At 41.7% G+C, this 13,727-nt stretch overlaps 1 protein-coding gene across 1 annotated transcript in view; it reads right to left on the bottom strand.

The window, feature by feature from the left end:
• Positions 1 to 3,412, bottom strand: part of LOC136866639 (nose resistant to fluoxetine protein 6) — a 254,056-nt gene extending 250,644 nt beyond the window's left edge. The window contains exon 1 of the mRNA XM_068226574.1: positions 3,131 to 3,412. Coding sequence (XP_068082675.1) covers positions 3,131 to 3,152 — 22 coding nt within the window. The 5' untranslated portion in view covers positions 3,153 to 3,412. The remainder of the gene's footprint in view (positions 1 to 3,130) is intronic.
• Positions 3,413 to 13,727: the final 10,315 nt, after the last annotated feature.

Raw genomic sequence — 13,727 nt, 5'->3', positions numbered from 1 at the left:
GCAGAATGGGCCTTTGTGTTTCGCTCGGAACTGTGCATAGAAGTTTTTCCTTTGCTAGGTCCATGGATCAATTTACGGTGATGACAGACAGATAGGGGAGAGCCTTATCCACGATGTGGAGAAATTGGAAGTTATTTGGTGTTCCTAAAACTAAATTATAAAAATCTTTAGATTAACCTGATTTTGGTTGCCTTTCTCCGAAAAAGTAAGGGGCTAGTGAACCACTCGGTATAAGGATGAATAATAATTGAAGTGTCTTCACAAACGACATCATATCTAACTTCTTTTTCTTCTTCTTCTTAATCGGTTTACCCTCCAGGGTTGATTTTTCTCTCGGTCTCAGGGATGGGTCCAACCTCTATACCGCCTCAAGGGCAGTGTCCTGCAGCGTGAGACTTTGGGTCAGGGATACAACTGGGCAGAATGACCAGTACCTCGCCCAAGCGGCCTCACCTACTATGTTGAAAGGGGGCCTTGTCGGGGGATGAGAATATTGGAAGGGATAGACAAGGAGGAGGGAGTTAAGCGGCCGTGGCCTTTTAAATTTAGCTACCATCCAGGCATTTTCCTGGAGGAGAAGTGGGAAACCACGGAAAACCACTTCAAGGATGGATGAGGAGGGAATCGAACCCCCCCCCCACTACTCAGTTGACCTCCCGAGGCTGAGTGTACCCCGTTCCAGCCTTCGTACCACTTTTCAAATTTCGTGGCAGAGCCGGAAATCTAACGCGGGCCTCCGTGGGTGGCAGCTAATCACACTAACCACTACACCACAGAGGCGGACACCATATCTAACTACTGGGCGGAATATTGTGCCATTTTTCACAAAAGGTTTCACACGATTATGCTTTAGTTAAAAATATTGAACTGAAAAATCTTTGTTCAATTATTCGCCAGAAAAGGATGAGACCTTAAACCGGGATATATCTCTTCATTTCTAAACAGCAGGACCAACTGAGCTAAAATTTTGTATGGATATACAGCAAATTCTCACTTCATGCAGAGATCTGACTTTATTTTTCAAAAAAAAAATCATTATGGCGACCGTTTACTGACGTTCTGAAGTACTAAAGTTACTGAAGTTCCATAATTTTATCCACCAAAATCAAGAAAATCAGGCTAATGGCTAAACCTAACATAAAATACTATCATAAAATAATTAAATCGCAGCCCGTACCTGTTTCATATCTTCTAATATATAAGAATGAATGTTTGTTCGTTCGGAAAGGACTCAGAAACTACTGGATTGATTTAGCTGACAATTTCACAGTTTGTTCTTCTTATTTCTGGGAGGGTTTAGGAAGTGGTTCGAACGAAATACGATAGGTAGATTTCATGATACGTTATTTTATGCAGTTAATGAGATTACAAATCCCTGCTAAGATTTGGATTGAACTTGATGGACAGATTGTCGCTAGGCAACAGCCACTTACACTGTGTCAAGATAGTCTGGTAAGAAATGATGGGAACACTCCACTAATGTTTCATTAGGAACTTTTTCACATCTCCTAAATCACTGGAGCAATGTCAACTAAACTTGGTACATTTTTCAGTTACTATCTGGAGACAAACACTGGTGGGAGTAAGCCACAGCTAGCACCCCTAGAGGTGGGAGTGGGAAGGGGTGACATAAAAATAATCGAAAATAGTTTCGAATCCATAGTTCTGGGGTCGCTGAAATGAACCGTGAATATCCGCATTCCTACCAGCATACGGGGTGAGAAGAAACTGTCAAAAAATGATCAATATTATGGATGTATGTGTATATGTTCTAGCATAGCTATCAAATAAACTTGGTACAGATATGACTAACTACCTGGAAAAAAACACTGTGGGGGCAAGATACACCTAGAACCCCTGGCTGAGGCGGTGACTTATAAAAATAATAGAAAACGACCGACATTAGCGTCGACTCCACAGTTCTCAGGATCGCTAAGAAGAAATGTGGCACACTTGATGCCATGTAAGTTACAGTTCAGCCCCGGTCGAAATGGGGGATGGTCGAAAAAGAAAATGTCCAAAATGACCGAAATTACGAATGAATTTGTTTGTTCCAGCATAGCTCTCAACCAAAGTTGGTACATACATTGCTTACCATCTAGAATAAATACTGTGAGGGTGAGACACCTCTTAACACGTCGTCTCCAAACGGAGGTAGACGATCCACACGACCAGCTCTGATCTTGACGTTGCAGCCATGCCATGCAAATTTATTGGAATATCTCTCAGGATCTTTAATGCAGTAGTTTCCCGTTGCCTTCTGCATCCTAATGCTATTGACCAAACTGTTTCCTCGGCCTTTAGGAACAATTTCTTGTCCCCAGGACAATAGAGTGCCCTTACCCATACCCGCTCATCCACTCTCAATGAGACTGTTGGCACTTGGTATAGCGGATCTCCTTATACCGGGAGATAATCGGTCCCTTCATTCGTTAGCCGCCTGAATATAAAATATGATTTTTATATGCAGTCGTTGCCCCTTCTCTACCGCGGATAGGTGAATTTCAGGATTTCACCGTCATTGAAACAAGGATCAAATGGCATTTCCTTGTTTCTCTGGTGAGGAGTTTATAAGTGAAAACAAGCGAGAATGACAGGCATTCGTATTGAATCCCTGGCTTTAGGGGTCACTGAGTTAAATTGTGATATCTGGATGCCATTTAAGTCCAAGTTCAGGCTTCATCGGCATGGGGCTTGTGAATGGGCCAACATAATAGCCTATATCCAAAATGACCGATATTTGTGTTGTGTCCACAAATTTCCGGGTCCCTAGCCTGATTGGTGTCAGTGCTAGTTACAGTGGAATCGTGAACATCACATCTATAACGCAAGGCGTGAATACATACAGTAATAAATTTTATCATTTGTTTCAAAATATCAGCTACTTCCCTGACAACCTGGGCTGTCACAAAGAAATAGTTCAACTTAATCTCAAACTAAGACTTAAATTTAAACACATAACAATAATTTACAAGAGAGTTCGTAAACCATTAGCCAAATTCACAATAGGGAAATCTAAAATAAATCCCTTCAAAGAGTCAATACAAAGGTTAAATTAAATATGCAATGAATTGCTGGAGCAGAGCCAGGTACAAGAGCTATTATAGTACACGAAAGACACAGTACTTACTGGTTAAGGCCCATTTTTGCATACTTTGTAATGATCTGTTGTAGAAGTCGTAATGGCTTTTGCATGGCTCACTGAGGTTCAAGTTCGATACCGAGTAAGACCCATTTTTCCTTTCGATTTTCGATAATTTTGCTTCATAAGTGATGTTGTTAGTAAGTTCATAAACTGTTCGAGAATCTCTGGAGGTAATCAGAGCAATCACTATGCTGAGAGGGTCAGTCCTCTGTGCTGATGACCACGCGAAAAACAAGAGAAAGCAGAGTGATACAAGGCACCTCGACATCATTGCGAACACTGTTCACGATCCAGAAAAGTAATGTTCATGTGATATATGTGGAGATAAGAGATAGGGACATAATCTCGTTTCCTTTCTAGATAAGTACTGATAAAGGGTATGATGGATCTGATTTAGAATATTAAGTACCTCCTATCTGAATGTTATCTGCCTGACAGTCCAGGTATTCACCAGGTTTTATTTGTTCTGGAAAAATTAGTCTGCCATGATCTAACTTACCAAAGCCTTGTTTAGGTCAATAGGGATACAGTCCATCATGAATATAAAATATTATGTCTTGCAGGAATCTCGTAATTTTAGCATCATTAGAAAAACATTCGCTTAAACTGAAATGCTTTCTATCAAACGAGTTAGTAATTTTGCAAACGTGTCTAATATAATCAGAAAAGTGGTTTTCGAGAGCTTGCATGCAACACATGTAAAGATGACTGACCAAAAATTACCCGCTTTTTTATCACCCTCTACGCGTGTACACCAGGGCTACTACTGCAAACCTCCATTCATTTTCTATAGATCCTTAGTACATAAATATTTTAGATATGGCACTACAACTCAACACATTGCTTTTACTAAATCCCCAGAAAATATATCAATTCCTGTGGCCTTTCTATCTGTCAACTTTTGTAACTTTTCATAAATGTAATCTTAGGTAAATTCAATCAATACTGATCTGCATACTAGGGCAGTCGCTCAGGTGGAAGATTCCATAACTTCTGTTTTCCTAGCATTTTCTTAAATGATTTCAAAGAAATTGGAAGTTTATTGAACATCTCCCTTGGTAAGTTATTCCTATCAATAAGTACTCTTCCTATAAAAGAATATTTGCCCAATTTGTCCTCTTGAATTCCAACTTTATCTTCATATTGTGATCTTTCCTACTTTTAAAGACGCCACTCAACTTATTCATCTACTAATGTCATTCCACGCAACTCTCCGCTAACAGCTCGGATCATACCACTTAGTCGAGCTGCTCGTCTCCTTTTTCCCAGTTCTACCAAGCCCAAACTTTGCAACATTTCTGTAACGCTACTCTTTTGTCGAAAATCACCCAGAACAAATCGAGCTGCTTTTCTTTGGATTTTTTCCAGATCTTGAAGCAGGTAATCCTGGTTAGGGTCCCATACACTGGAACCATACTTTAGTTGGGGTTTTACCAGAGACTAATATGCCCTCTCCTTTACGCCCTTACTACAACCCCTAAACACCCTCATAACCAGGTGCAGAGATCTCTACCCTTTATTTACAATCCAAATTTTTGTGATTACCTCAATGAAGATCTTTCCTTATATTAACACCTAGATACTTACAATGATCCCCAAAAGGAACTTTCACCCTATCAACGCAGTAATTATAACTGAGAGAACTTTCCCTATTTGTGAAACTCACAGCCTGATTTTCAACACCGTTTATCAGCCTGCTGTCCAACTCACAACTTTATCGAGGTCACGTTGCAGTTGCTCACAATCCTGTAACCTATTTATTAGTCTCTACAGAATAACATCATCTGCAAAAAGCTTACCTCTAATTCCACTTCTTTACTTATATAATTTATACAGGGTTATTCACCTAACATGTTACACGGAAATAACTTCTAAACCATTAAAGATATCAGCATTCTGTTTTCATATTCGTAAATAGTACGCAGGGTTTTGTAAAATAACGTGCTACTTAGTCTCATGGGGTGATTAATAACCGAGATATTGATACTAACTCCATATTTTTAAATGGGACGGCACAAATTCATACAGCTGATTTAAAAGTCATCTGAGTACAAGTTCAAATATGTAAGTATTTTTAAAACCGGACAATTACTTTTTGAGATATAAATAAGAACAGCATGCGCGGTTTTGCATGCCGCATCAGACTCCGTGAAGTCGGGCAAGGATATATTGAAGCGCAAGCTGCTTCCTGGCCTTCATTCCAGCCACAGAACGGATACCAGGCATGTACTGTAAACATAATGTGATGTACCGTAACATACCCTGGGTGTGCAACGTTATTGTATGACTGGCGAACACACCACGGGGAAAGGAGATTGAAGTTATATTCTTTTGTTTTGACATGTAATAGGCTGCGCTCAGTTTAGCGTTTTTTTCCCACGGATGGGAATGGGAAGGATTTGGAAAGGAAGTCTGCTGTGGCCTATAACAAAGGTACCTATCCGGTATTTGCCTGGTGTTGAACATGGGACACCATGAAAATCGTTTTTCAGGTTGGGCGAGGCAGGACTCGAATCTACGCACTCCCGAATGCATGCTACTACAGTCGCGCTGGAGCTCTGCGGAGATTAATGCGTGTAAAGTAAAACAAAAATAATAGCGTTGCTGCCATCTCACCACGATCAGCTCTGAACATTTGCTTTTGTAGAATGAGCTCTTCCGGTGTTTTGTGTTATGTTTATTTCTCAACTCATAAAGTAGTATGAACTGTACACTAAAACCAGTGACAATTATAGCTTTTGTTATGTTCCTTTCAAGACAAAGTACTTATTTTATTCCTTTTAAACACATCAACCCTTTCTGTCTTGTCATGTGTTCGCCTGTCATACACACTTTGCAAACCCATCACATGTGTACGATGTGCTTACATGCCTGGTATCCATTCTGTGGCTCAATTCACTCCCAGGAAACTGCTTGCGCGTCAGTATGTCGTCGCCCGACATCACGCCATCTAATGCCGCATGCAAAACAGCGCATGCTGTTCTTACTTATATCTCAAAAAGTAATTGTCCGAGTTTGAAAATACTTACATATTTGAACTTGTACTCAGATGAACTTTTAAATCACAATCACAATCACAATCAGCCATTTCAATCATTAAAATGATGTGGCCTCTTTAAGTCGTGGGTATAGGTAGGCCTTCAACAGTCTTCTCCAAGTAGAACGGTCTTGGGCAGATCTCATCCAAGTGGTACCAGCGATCTTCTTGATATCTTTGTCCCATCTGTCCGGTGGTCTTCCTCTAGGCCTTCGATGTTCTCTCGGACTCCACTCCAGCACTAGTTTTGTCCATCTATCATCATTTCTTCGTGCAACATGGCCAGCCCACTGCCATTTTAAGGAGCGTACTCTCTCTAAGATGTCTTTAACCTTTGTAACAGACCGGATGTCATCAGCTCTTTTCCTATCTTTCTTTGTATAGCCTAGCATTGACCTTTCCATGGCTCTCTGCGCGGTCCGAAGTTTCCCTTTTGTGAATTCGTTCAGAGTCCAAGTCTCACAGCCATAAGTCAGCACAGGAAGGATGCATTGGTCAAATACTGTTTTCTTCAGATTTGCTGGCATTTTTGATCTTAATACTGAAGAATTCCTTCCAAATGCTTGCCATCCGAGCTTGATGCGCCTATAGATTTCTGGTCTTATATCACCTGTCATATTTATAATCTGGCCAAGGTAGATGTAATCACTGACCTCTTCTAATGGCATGTTCTTAATATTCACATTTCCAGCTTGAACCCATTCGTTGGACATAACTTTTGTTTTGGAAAGGTTTATGCTTAGGCCAATCAACTGACATTCTAATGCAAGATCTGTAATTAAGGTCTGGAGCTCTTCGAAGTCGTTTGCCAGTAAAGCAATATCATCTGCAAATCTCAAGTTATTTAGCCTTTTCCCATTAATTCTAATTCCCTTTTCTTCCCAGCTCAGCTTAGACATAGCCATCTCTAGGACCGCTGAGAATAGTTTCGGGGAGATGGGATCACCTTGTTTGACACCTCTGTTGATGGGGAATTCTGGGGTTGATTTACCGATATTAACGAAAGCTGAAGAAGTCTCATAGATATTGTTGAGCACTTGGATGTAAGCTGCTTCCACTCCTTGCTCATGTAAAGCTTGCATGACAGCTGTATGGCTGACAGAGTCAAATGCCTTTTCAAAATCAACAAAGGCAATGCAGAGAGGCAAATGATATTCATTTGCTCTGCTTATCACTTCTCTTACAGTCAGTATGTGGTCTATTGTGCTAAAATTACTACGGAAACCTGCTTGTTCAATAGGTTGGGCTGAGTCAAGGATGAAACTGATCCGATTTAACAAGATCTTTGTAAAAAGTTTATACAAAATAGAGAGCAAGCTGATAGGACGATAATTTTTGATACTGTGAATATTTCCTTTCTTATGTATCAGTATGATCTTTGCTTTGTTCCATGATGTTGGAATTGAAGCCGAGTGCACACAGGAAGTGAATATTTTTGCCAAGTGATTTATTGTCTCCTCCCCTGTGAGTTTCAGGATGTCCACACAAAGCTCATCATCACCCGGCGCAGTTCCCTTTTTCATACTATCTAAAGCACACTTGACTTCCGAAGGGAGAATATCTGGAACATTAGATATATCATTTAGTTTAGGTCCATTCAGGGCTTCCTTTGGTTTGCTATACAGATTGCAATAAAAGTCTCTGATGAATTTCAAAACTTCCTCCTTTTCAGTAATTCGACCATCATTTCCATCTAGAGCAATTAGCTGCTTTTTACCGATTATGAGTTTTCGTTTGGCTGTCTTGAAACTCGTCTTGCTCTCTAAGCTTGTTCTTAAAGTGTCTTCCCTGAATTTCTGTAAGTCAGTTTTCATTTCTCTTCGTACTGCCTTACATATTTCAGAATATTCTATCATGTCACGATCAGTCTGAATTTTCTTTTCTCTCCTTCGCTTTAGCAGGGTTTTAGTTTTGTCACTGAATTTCTTTGGTTGGTCACTTTCCTTACATATGCCCCCGATTTCTTGAGCACACGAAACAATCATTTCTGCTAGATCTTCAGCCTTAGTTACATGGTACTTACTTTGAAGAGCTGCCCGGAATGATTCCGAATTGTTTTCTAGGTTTTTGAGATTGATTCTGTTGCTCTTCCTTCTTATGAGTTTGTTCCTTTCATATCTTACATTAAGTTCAACTCTTGCTCTCACAAGACGGTGATCACTCCCAGTGCTGAATCGGTTTAACACTGATACGTCTTTTACAATATGCGGTCTATTCGACAGAATAAAGTCAATCTCATTTTTTACACTGAAGTTAGGGCTCCTCCACGTCCATTTTCGTTCAGGATGTTTCTTAAAGAATGTATTCATGATGGACATATTGGTGTATTCAGCAAACTGGACTAATCTCTCACCTCTATCATTTCGGTCATCAATTCCATATTTACCCACCACAGTGTCACCTTGTTTCTTGGTACCGACTTTTGCATTAAAGTCTCCAATAACCATCTGGAAGTGGCAATCACTTCCCTTTTTGCAGGTGTTATCAAGGCTTTCATAAAAGGACTCAATTTCTTCGTCTGGATGGCTTGAAGTGGGAGCATACACCTGAACGATCTGCAATTTGTATTTATTCGACAACTTAAGGACCATTCGAGCTACTCTGCTGGAAGATCCTTCTAAAATTGATACTCTATCAGCAATGTTCTTGTTAATTAAAAAGCCAACTCCATTGAATTTCCCTTCCGGATCACCACAAAAATAGAACAAGTTGCCAGATTTCAAACGGAAACAGTCTTCCCCTTTACGGCGCACTTCGCTTAAACCAACAATACTCCAGTTGATTTTTGTAAGTTCTTTCTCGATCTCTTCTAGTCTGTCATTGCCTAATAGAGAACGACAGTTGTATGTACAGATCTGGAATATCTGTGAATTCTTTCCAACATTTCTTAATGCTTCGGACATCAAAGTTGCACCCACCCGGAGATCCGACTGTGGGGCTAATTTACCTCCGGAAGATTTAACGTTAATGCCACTCATCATGATTGACTTAAAGGGTATGAAGCATAATCACCACGCCTGCTTCAATGACGGATTGGTGATCCTCCCGCACTGATCGGCTCGCCGACCCAGTTTCCCGCTGGGGTTGGATACCCAACCTTCCACTGGGTTGCTCGGCTTAACAGGGGCACCTCTTGTAGGTTACGTGCTTGGAGTTGAAGTGAGAGAGGCTAGAGAACTCAAACTTTTAAATCAGCTATATGAATTTGTGCCGTTCCATTTAAAATATGGAGTTAGTATCAATATCTCGGTCGTTAATCACCCCATGAGACTAAGTAGCACGTTATTTTACAAGACCCTGAGTACCATTTACGAATATGAAAACAGAATGCTGATATCTTTAATAGTTTAGAACAGAGCTCGATAGCTGCAGTCACTTAAGTGCGGCCAGTATCCAGTAATCGGGAGATAGTGGGTTCGAGCCCCACTGTCGGCAGCCCTGAAGATGGTTTTCCGTGGTTTCCCATTTTCACACCAGGCAAATGCCGGGGCTGTACCTTAATTAAGGCCACGGCCACTTCCTTCCACTTCCTAGGCCTTCCCTATCCCATCGTCGCCAAAGACCTATCTGTGTCGGTGCGACGTAAAACAAATAGCAAAAAAAATAATGGCTTAGAAGTTATTTCCGTGTAACATGTTAGGTGAATAACCCAGTATATACACTGACTGACAGAGCAAATGCAACACCAAGAAGGAGTGGTCAGAACTTTATGCCAATTGCAGGGTAGACTGACGTCACTGAGGTAGGCTCTTGATGTGAAATGCGCCGCTGTGCTGCGCACGTAGCGAACGATAAATGGGACACGGCGTTGGCAAATGGCCCACTTCGTACCGTGATTTCTCAGCCGACAGTCATTGTAGAACGTGTTGTCGTGTGCCACAGGACACGTGTATAGCTAAGAATGCTAGGCCGCCGTCCACGGAGGCATTTCCAGCAGACAGACGACTTTACGAGGGGTATGGTGATCGGGCTGAGAAGGGCAGGTTGGTCGCTTCGTCAAATCGCAGCCGATACCCATAGGGATGTGTCCACGGTGCAGCGCCTGTGGCGAAGATGGTTGGCGCAGGGACATGTGGCACGTGCGAAGGGTCCAGGCGCAGCCCGAGTGACGTCAGCACGCGAGGATCGGCGCATCCGCCGCCAAGCGGTGGCAGCCCCGCACGCCACGTCAACCGCCATTCTTCAGCATGTGCAAGACACCCTGGCTGTTCCAATATCGACCAGAACAATTTCCCGTCGATTGGTTGAAGGAGGCCTGCACTCCCGGCGTCCACTCAGAAGACTACCATTGACTCCACAGCATAAACGTGCACGCCTGGCATGGTGCCGGGCTAGAGCGACTTGGATGAGGGAATGGCGGAACGTCGTGTTCTCCGATGAGTCACGCTTCTGTTCTGTCAGTGATAGTCACCGCAGACGAGTGTGGCGTCGGCGTGGAGAAAGGTCAAATCCGGCAGTAACTGTGGAGCGCCCTACCGCTAGACAACGCGGCATCATGGTTTGGGGCGCTATTGCGTATGATTCCACGTCACCTCTAGTGCGTATTCAAGGCACGTTAAATGCCCACCGCTACGTGCAGCAAGTGCTGCGGCCGGTGGCACTCCCGTACCTTCAGGGGCTTCCCAATGCTCTGTTTCAGCAGGATAATGCCCGCCCACACACTGCTCGCATCTCCCAACAGGCTCTACGAGGTGTACAGATGCTTCCGTGGCCAGCGTACTCTCCGGATCTCTCACCAATCGAACACGTGAACACGTGTGAGATCTCATTGGACGCCGTTTGCAAACTCTGCCCCTGCCTCGTACGGACGACCAACTGTGGCAAATGGTTGACAGAGAATGGAGAACCATCCCTCAGGACACCATCCGCACTCTTATTGACTCTGTACCTCGACGTGTTTCTGCGTGCATCGCCGCTCTCGGTGGTCCTACATCCTACTGAGTCGATGCCGTGCGCATTGTGTAACCTGCATATCGGTTTGAAATAAACATCAATTATTCGTCCGTGCCGTCTCTGTTTTTTCCCCAACTTTCATCCCTTTCGAACCACTCCTTCTCGGTGTTGCATTTGCTCTGTCAGTCAGTGTATATATGAAAACATAAAGGTCCTATAATACTGCCCTGAGGTATTCCCCTCTTAATTATTACAGGTTCAGATAGAGCTTCGCCTACTCTAAATTTTCTCTGAGATCTATTTTCTAGAAATATAGCAACCTATTCAATCGCTCTTTTGTCTAGTTCAATTGCACTCGTTTTTGCCAGTAGTCTCCCATGATTTACCCTACCAGGTCAATCGCTATACAGTCCATTTGACCTCCTGAATCCAAGATATCTGCTATATCTTTCTGGAATACTACAAGTTGAGTTCAGTGGAATAACCTTTCATAAAACCGAACTGCCTTTTATGGAACCAGTTATTAATTTCAAAAACATGTATTATATAATCAGAAAGAATGCCTTCCCAAAGCTTACATGCAACGCACGTCAAACATACCGGCATGTAATTTTCAGGTTTATGTCTATCACCCTTTCCCTTATATAAAGGGGCTACTATAGCAACTCGCCATTCATTTGGTATAAATCCTTCAAGCAAACAATAATCAAATTACTTCAGATATGTTACTATATCCCAACCCATTGTCTTTAATATATCCCCAGAAATGTTATCAATTCCAGCCGCTTTTCTAGTTTTCAACTTTTGAATCTTATTGTAAATGTCATTGTTATCATATGTTTTAATACTTCTTTAGGATTAGTCTCCTCATCTATCTGGACATTATCCTTGTAACCAAAAATCTTTACATATTGCTGACTGAATACTTCCGCCTTTTGAAGATCCTCACATACACACTCCCCTTGTTGATTAATTATTCCTGGAATGTCGTTCTTGGAACCTATCACCGCCTTAAAATACCTAAACATACCCTTCAATTTATCACTAAAATGTCTATGACTGCTAATTATGCTTGCCATCATGTTATCCTTAGCTGCCTTCTTTGCTAGATTCAATTTCCTAGAAAGTTCCTTCAATTTATCCTTACTTCCTTTGCCATTTCTAACTCTATTTATTTCCAATCTGCACCCCCTTCTTAGTCTCTTTACTTCTCTGTTATAATAAGATGGGTCTCTACCATTTCTTACCACCTTAAAAGTACAAATATGTTTTCACATTCCTCAACAATTGCTTTAAACCCATCCCAGAGTCGATTTACATTTTTATTTACCGTTTTCCACCGATCATAGTTACTTTTTAAAAACTGCCTCATGCCTGCTTCATCAGCCATATGGTACTGCGTAATAGTCCTACTTTTAAGACCTTCGTTTCTAATACATTTATTTCAACTACGACAAAACATCTTCATGATCACTAATGCCATCTACTACTTCGGTTTCTTTATAGAGATCATCTGGTTTTACCAGCACCACATCCAGGATATTTTTCCCTCTCTTTGGTTCCATCACTTTCTGAATCAGCTGTCCTTCCCATATTAGCTTATTTGTCATTTGTTGGTCATGCTTCCTGACGTTCGTATTTCCTTCCCAATTTTCATTTTTTTAATTCATATCACCCGCTACAATCACATACCTTTCTATGTCGTTCCCCACATAGCTGATTACCTTATCAAATAATTCTGAATCCGTGTCAGCGCTACCCTTTCCCGGTTTGTACACTCCAAAGACATCAAATTGCCTATTATCTTTATAATTAAGCCTTACACCTAGAAATTTATGTTTCTCATCTTTATAACTTTTTCGTTTCTTACAAATTCTTCTTTCACTAGAATGAATACTCCCCCTCACACCATTCCTATCCTATCTCTACGATGCACCCTCCAGTTCATTGAGAAAATTTATGCATCAATTATATCATTTCTCAGCCATGATTCAACTCATATTACAATATCTGGTAAGTATATATCTATTAAATTACTTAATTTTATTCCTCATTATTATGTCATCCCTACTTCACTTCCAGATCTCTGTATCCTTATCACCGCTCCCTAAACAATCCCGTTTCCCTGAATGTACCTCCCTGTTACCCTTCCAAACAAATTTATCTTATACGTACCACTGCAGTTTAAGTGAAGGCCATACGAGCGCAGATCCCTATCTCCTACCCACCCATTAGGTCCTAGAAATTTCACTCCCAGTTTCCCACATACCTACTCCATAGTCTCATTTAAATCCCCACTCACCTTCCAGTCAGTATCCCTCCTACACAGAATTTCGCTGATAGCAATCTCCACTTCCTTAAACTTCACCTGTGCTGCATTTACCAGATCCCACACATCCCCAACTTTGTTGGTACTTATATCAGCTTGACTTGCGTTGTTGGTACCAACGTGAAACACTACCACCTTCTCCTTCCCCCTACCTCTCTTCTACTTTTTTAGCATCTGCCTCAACCTAATTCCTAGATAACACTCTACCCTAGTTCCCTTTCCTTCACACACTTTCCCCACATGTCTAACGATGGAATCCCCTATGACCAGAGCTTCAACCCTACCCACCTCACCTGATCCCCTCCCCTCCTGGTCAGCCCTAT

The sequence above is a fragment of the Anabrus simplex genome, chromosome 3 (genome assembly GCF_040414725.1).
Source record: "Anabrus simplex isolate iqAnaSimp1 chromosome 3, ASM4041472v1, whole genome shotgun sequence".
Classification (NCBI taxonomy): domain Eukaryota; kingdom Metazoa; phylum Arthropoda; class Insecta; order Orthoptera; family Tettigoniidae; genus Anabrus; species Anabrus simplex.
This window is presented reverse-complemented; position numbering and strand designations above follow the sequence as displayed.